The sequence below is a fragment of the Vigna unguiculata genome, chromosome 6 (assembly GCF_004118075.2).
Source record: "Vigna unguiculata cultivar IT97K-499-35 chromosome 6, ASM411807v1, whole genome shotgun sequence".
Taxonomy (NCBI): Eukaryota; Viridiplantae; Streptophyta; class Magnoliopsida; order Fabales; family Fabaceae; genus Vigna; species Vigna unguiculata.
Window position 1 is genome coordinate 1234683 of NC_040284.1, and position 7031 is coordinate 1241713.

The 7031-nt window shown below is 34.7% G+C and overlaps 1 protein-coding gene across 1 annotated transcript; it reads left to right on the forward strand.

The window, feature by feature from the left end:
* The first annotated feature begins 2043 nt into the window (after positions 1-2043).
* On the forward strand, positions 2044-2490 carry LOC114187806. The gene has a single exon (XM_028076180.1). It carries the CDS (start codon positions 2044-2046, stop codon positions 2488-2490), a length of 447 nt encoding a protein of 148 aa, XP_027931981.1.
* Positions 2491-7031: the final 4541 nt, after the last annotated feature.

Here is a 7031-nt window from a genome sequence, read left to right on the forward strand (position 1 = left end):
AGGTAAACAAAGTGTTGGTAGCACCTCCAGTCCACCTTCAATCGAGTCTTGTGCATATTCTAAAATTGTTAATTTTTGTGATGTTGACAACAATCAAAGATCTGCTAAGTTTTTCTATTAACAAAATTACGTTAAGAAAAAGGAAATTACATTAATTTTGTAGTAAGGATGCCATCATATCTATTTCAAAGACATTGGATTTTGACACTACTTCTAATCAACATGGAAATCATGGTAATCAATAATGGTTTATTTTAAAGACTTCAATTATAATGTTTATAATTTAATGCCCCTGCAACTTTTCAACGATGCATGGTAAGCATTTTTTATGAATTGCTAGAAACTTGCATGGAAGTTTTTTGGACGATTTTACGGTGTTTGAATCCTCATTTGGTAATTGCTTGTCAAATCTGGAAAAAGTTTTGGAAAAGTGTATTGAGACTGATTGGGTGTTGAATTTTGAAAAATGTGGTCAAAGAAGGGGTAGTGTTAGGGCACATCATTTTTTAGAAAGAGCTACAAATAGATAAATCAAAGATAGATGTTATTTCTACTCTGCCTTCCCCCTCTACTATCAGGGAAAATTGTTCTGTTTTGGGACATGTAGGTTTTTACAAGCGGTTCATTCTGAATTTTAGTAATATAGTTGTGCCATTGTCTAGACTACTCTAGAAAGATATTGTGTTTGTGTTTGTTAAGGACTAGAAGGAAGCATCTCATGAACTTAAGAGGAGACTCACAACCGCACTAATTCTTCCACCTCCAAATTGGGAACTCCCATTTGAATTAATGTGTGACGCATCAGACTTTGCATTGGAAGTTGTTCTGTCACAAAAATCTTGAAGGTTCCTCATGTGTTTGCTTATGCGTCCAACAACAACGGAGAAAGAGTTGTTAGCTATCATCTTTTCTTTGGACAAGTACAGGCCTTATTTGTTGAGATAAAAAATAGTCATACATAGACCATTTTGCACTTAAATTTTGATGAAAAAGGCTGATTCAAAACCCAAACTTATGAGATGGCTATTGTTGATGCAAGAGTTTGACATAGAAATCAAAGACAGATTTGGGACGCTAAATCAAGTGGCTGATCACTTAAGCAGAATAGAAGGGAAGAAAAGTGCATTGCCAATTAATGAAAAATTCCTTGAGGTTTTTTTCTCTATTACAACTACGCTTCCTTGGTACGGTGATTTGGTTAACTATTTGGTTGTTGATATGTTTCCTTCCTGTGCATCTAAACACCAATTTTATAAACTCAAAGTTGATGCTAAACACTATGTTTAAGAAGAACCTTGTTTATGGAAATTCTACAGTGATGGAGTTATTAGAAGGTATATGCCAGATGGAGAGATTTTAGATGTTTTAAAAGGATGTCATGACACTGTAACATGTGGTCATTTTGGTCCAACTCAGATAGCTCGGAAGGTGTTAGATAGTGGCTTCTTTTGGCCCATGTTATTCAAAGATGCCTATAAATTTGTCAAGAGTTGTGAGATTTGTCAAAAGGCTGGAGGAAACATCACAGAAAGGAATGAAGTGCCTTTGCAAAACATAATCCCCTGCAAAATTTTTGATGTATGGGGCATTGACTTCATGGGACCCTTACCAAATTCTGCTAGGTATTCCTATATTCTGTTAGCAGTTGACTATGTATCCAGATGGGTTGAAGCCAAGGCCACAAAAGCAAATGATGCCATAACAGTCTCACAATTTCTAAAGATCAACATCTTCTACAAGTTTGGTGTACCAAAGGCGATAATCAATGATCAAGGCACCCACTTTTGTAATTAGATGATTGCAACACTTTTCACTAAATACAGAGTCACTCACAAAGTCTTCACTCCTTGCCATCTGCAAACAAATGGCCAGGCAGAAGTTTTCAATAGAGAAGTGAAGAAGTTGCTGCAAAAGTTAGTTCAACCCAACAGAAAAAATTGAAGCCAACTGGTGGATGAACTCTAGGCACAGAGAACAACATATCACACACCTTAAGGAATGTCTCCCTTCTAAGTAGTTTTTGGCAAAGCATGCCATCTGCGCATGGAAATAGAACACAAAACTTTTTGGGCTGTGAAAAAATGCAATCTGGATTACAATGAAGCAGGGAAGAAAAGAATATTACAACTCCAAGAGTTAGATGAAATAAGATTGGAAGCCTATAAAAATTCAAGAATATATAAAGAAAAGGTGAAGAAATTTCATGATATGAAGACTCTTAGGAACGAGTTCACATTTGGGCAAAAGGTTCTCCTCTATAATTCCAAAATGAAACTTATTGCTGGCAAAATAAGATCCAAATGGGAAGGTTCCTACACTATTGTCAAAGTATTTCCCCATGGAGCGGTAGAAATAAAAAAACCAGAGATTGAGAAGAGTTCCAAAGTTAATGGCCATCAATTGAAGATCTTTCATGAAAAGCAACCATCAGACTTTGAGAAGAGCACAATGCCCTTCAAGGAACCTGTCATGGAAGAACAACCACCATAAATGAGCTTTTTGAACCCTTTCTTTGGACATTTTTGTCTTTATTTTTGTGTTTCTTTTCTTTTTGAATAAAGTATGTGAATCTCACCCATCTCTTTCACACATTGAGGACAATGTGCCTCTTAAATGTGGGGGTAGGAGGTTGAGCTGAGCATCATGTTTGTGTGCATTTGTTTCTGTTTGCTATCATCTGTTCTCTATTATTTTTCTATTGCTGCCAACTATTTTCTGATTATGTTTCCAATTCTGCTTTTGCTTCTGTTTATTTTACTGTTTATGTTTTTGTTTTCTGTTTCAGTTTACATTTTGTTGTTTATTGTTGTCTGTTCTAGTTAAATGTTCTTCCATATTTTCAGTTTTTATTTATGTTTTGCTGCTGTTTTGAGAATAATTTTGTTGTCTGTGTGTGCTGTTTTGTTCTGATTTTGAAAATTTTGAAGGTTTGTAAATAAAATGCTAGAAATTTTTTCTGTTTTGCTGAGTTTTATTATTTGAAGCTCTGAAAGATAAAGTTTGCTTGCTAGGATTAGTTAGCGTTGGTAGAATTGCTTAGATTGTTTGATGAATCACTTTTAGAATCAGTCTTGTAAATATTTTGCTTTGTGAGTCTTGAGCCTTCAATTCTTTGTTGTGTGTGATTGCATCTAGGCTAGTACATTTAAGAATTTGTGCAGTTTCTTCTTGATATAGTTGAACTGTGTGATACTTTTTTATGTGATTCAGGCCTCCTTCATTACTAGTCCACTAGCCAAATAGCCCACCCATTCATACATATTCCATTGCTCCTTTATCTTGAGCTTGCAACCTTTCCTTGTTCACTAACCCATTCAAAGCCAAAAAAAAGGTCTGATAAACCAAAGAAAAAAAATACCCGATTAGAGTCTTGTGAGGGGTTGTTTGAGGATTGGAATTGTTTTAGGAACTTAAGTGTGGGGGTGTGTTGGCTATAACAATGGCTGAACTTAAAAAGATAGAAAAAAATGAAAAGAAACGAAGAAAAAAAAATTCTTGGGTTGATGTTGAAAAAAAAATGATGAAAATCATAAAAAAAGATAAGAAAAGAAATGTGGGAAAGTCTGGAAAAATAGGAAAGAAAAAAAAGTATGTAGTTCAGCCTAGAATAAAACGCCCTGCACCATGCACCCTGCATTTATCTTCACTATTTTCCCCAACATTCTCACAATTATCTGATTTTAACCTTCTTTTCCATTCATTTAGCCTACTTTCACCCTATTCCCATTTTAACCTTGAATAAAGTCCTGATGATCTCCAGTGTTCTTGCTATTTCAGTGGTTAATACTACAATTTGCACAAGCATATGGTAATGTCGCATGTCCTACGATGCTGAGTGAGAAAATTTTGCCCAAAAACACACGAGAGTTAGAGTGAAAACAGTTTACCTGTGAGGACAAGGCTGAGTCTAGGTGTTCATTCATTCATTGTCTGTTGCATATTCCTTTCTTTAGCATGTCTTAGCAAGGATTTTAAGCAACCATTGTGTGTGTTAGCAGTTTTCAGATTTTCCATTCTCAGCTCTGTAGTGATACTTTTCTAGTGTGTTTAACTTTTTGATTTAAATCTTGTTTTCGGTTTTCTGTTTTGTTTTTTTCCTCTGCCCAGAAGTGCAGTGTGTTAACACTCCAATTTCCATTTCTTTTCCTTTCTAAAACTTTTCTTTTAGTTTAAATAAATGTGTTTTTGTTGAGTGTTTAGAAAAATAGAGCTTTTAAGATAAATTTGAAAAAAGGTTGATTTTAAGAGTTTTTTTTATGCATTTAGTTTGTCTTTTTAGAATTTCCCTTTTCGAATAATTTTGTTTTCTTGGAAGTCCTTTATTCTTATTGAATTGCATGTAAGCTCTTAACTCCAACTGTTTCTTTTTGCAGAGACATCCCAAATTAAGAGAGGGCAGCTTGGTCAATTCGTTTTGGGGGAACCAATTAGAGAAGGAGAAGAATGGGGATTTGAGCGTGGCACGGACTGGACCTAGAAAGGAGCTACGAAGGAGCGGTGAATGCGGAATTGTTGCCGGAATCTTGGCATGATAAGTTTCTTCTAGGAAGATGAATTGAACTCGAAGAAGAATCAAGAATGGGTAGGGAATCCAAAGAATTAAATGGAATCCGAACAAAACTTTATTTACGTAAAAGAATGCCAAGAGAATTACACTGAATGAAATTATTGCCCGCTACTCTTTACAATCTGCTATATAGCAGTAATCCTCTAACAGACTAAGACTTCCCAAAATTGAAAGTTCAACAGAATTAACCAACTCATTATATCTCCTAATGACTCGTGTCCCTCATCTAAACCCATCAATAACAGTCTTAACAAATCTGAATTAATGTCCTGCATCATGGCATGATGGTATTAACAGAGTGAATCCAGCTTTGCTGTGCTGAATGGGAGCGTCGTCTTAAGGGATTGGAGCTGAAGCGGGTTTGGGCGCTGAGCAGAAAAGAATCGTCTCATTGCGCATTACAGTCCAACTCTTAGGAGAACTCTTGGACTTTTCTTATTGAACTCAAGACGTTTGATTTCCCATTGTTATTAGAATTTTGCATTTATTTTTTTCGTTGAAGATGTTAAGAATTAGTGACTCTCTGTTACTGCAATTTATTTTGTTTAAGATGCATCTCAGCCTCAAAACCCTAATGATTAAATTTAAGTTTCAATGTTTTCGTTAGTATTTTGAGTGTTTGAATCCTTAAATCTGTTTTCAATATTTTCTTTCATGCTCGCTTTCTTGATTGGGGTAGTTTAGTGTGGCTTGTATTACACTAACTCATATCCTATGTTGCCCGGATACGGATACGGATATGGGTACGGATACGACACAGACACGGATGCGGAAATACGGCTAAATTGAAAAATCATAGGACACGGGCACGTTGTGTATATACATGTTAGAATAGTTGCGATTGCATAGCTTGAGCATCCACATTCTACTATTGTATTTCATTGCATTTTGTGAGAATCTGACTGAATAATGTTGATGCTATCACGAACCAATTTCTGCTGCACCATTATCTAAGTTCCTGTTGCCATAAGGGTCATGCACATTGTCATCTATATTAGTGTTGCATTCATGGCCTCTTTCACGTTCGTTCTAGTTTAGATCAAAACAGCTTGCATTTTCAGAAACTTTTCATGCCTCAATCATTCACTTAGATTCACTTTCATTCCAATTTAATTTAGTTTCATTCATGTTAGGTTCAGTGCGTTCTGCATATGAATTTAAATTCATCTTTCCTTTAGATTTTAACCATAAACCATATACTGCATCTTATGGTACATATTAGCATTTTCATTCATGCATAAATTTCTACTGGAAGTTTTCAATTGGTTCAACTAGCACTTTGCATTTTAGTTTTTGCTTTCAACTTACTGCAACCATATTCTGAACTCTACAACCATATAATTTTGTGCATGATTCTTAGTAGTGTGAAACTAGTTGAATCTATTTTCTGCTTGCCATTGTTGTAGTAATCTTTACTGTCACAGATCATACCTCTACTACTGTTGTGATTCTGATGATGCTGTCATAGACCATGATTATGGATTGAATTCTGCACTGCATTCACATGAATTCTGCATTTGCTGTTATGATTTGAATCTCATGTATCATGTCCTCACATCAATAGGTTTATTACTTTCATTCATGCATAACCCATTCAACTATGTTTTCGCTCACTCCATTTATTTTCAATTCACCATGACCATTATTTGTTCATGCATGAAGCACTCATCTAGGTTCACCATCATTCCAGTTTAGCTTCATTTCAATTCCTCGTTCCAATAGGTTCCATGCACCATTAGATCATGCATTCATGACATATTTTCATCTCATGCATAACATTAATCATTTCCATCTTGAATTTAGTTTAGCTTTTACATGAATAAATTCTACCTCTTCTTTCTTGTCTTTTCTTTATTTCGTTTTCCCCCTTTGTTTTGTTTCAAACTAATTTTAGCAAGATTAAATTATACACACAAGCTAGACTTAACACGCACCATTTCCTTGGATTCGATCCTGAATCATTTTCCCTATATTTCATTAGGATGAATTATTTGGATTTTTGTTTAATTCTAGAAACGACTAGAAAAAGTGAGTTAACACGTACTTAGGAAAAAATTTATTTTAATTGTAAATACGTAGTTTAAAATGTCCATTGGTAAAAGAAAAATTCCAAATCTATATCTTAATACAAATGGGAACTAACAAATAGTAACTTTTTCAATTAAATAATATTATCACACACTTCAATTCACAATTTTTTATCTACAAAAAGAAAGAAAGCTAACATGTCACACTCTCCTAATTTTTATACTTCGAAAAAAAATTCAAAAAGAAATACATTTCTCTCTCTTTCCACTTTCTCGTATCCCAATGCATATTTCTCCTCTTTCATCGCAAACTCTTAAACTTCTTCTCTCTCCCTTTCTGACGTTTCCTCTCTCATTCTCACTTTCAAACCTTCAAATGCTTCATCTTCTTCTCATATTCTTCAGAGTTTTTCTCTCTCTTTCTCACTGTCACTCGT

Excerpts from the sequence above, each read along its gene's own strand:
- LOC114187806 (XM_028076180.1), top strand. The coding sequence starts at position 2,044 with ATGGAAATAGAACACAAAACTTTTTGGGCTGTGAAAAAATGCAATCTG.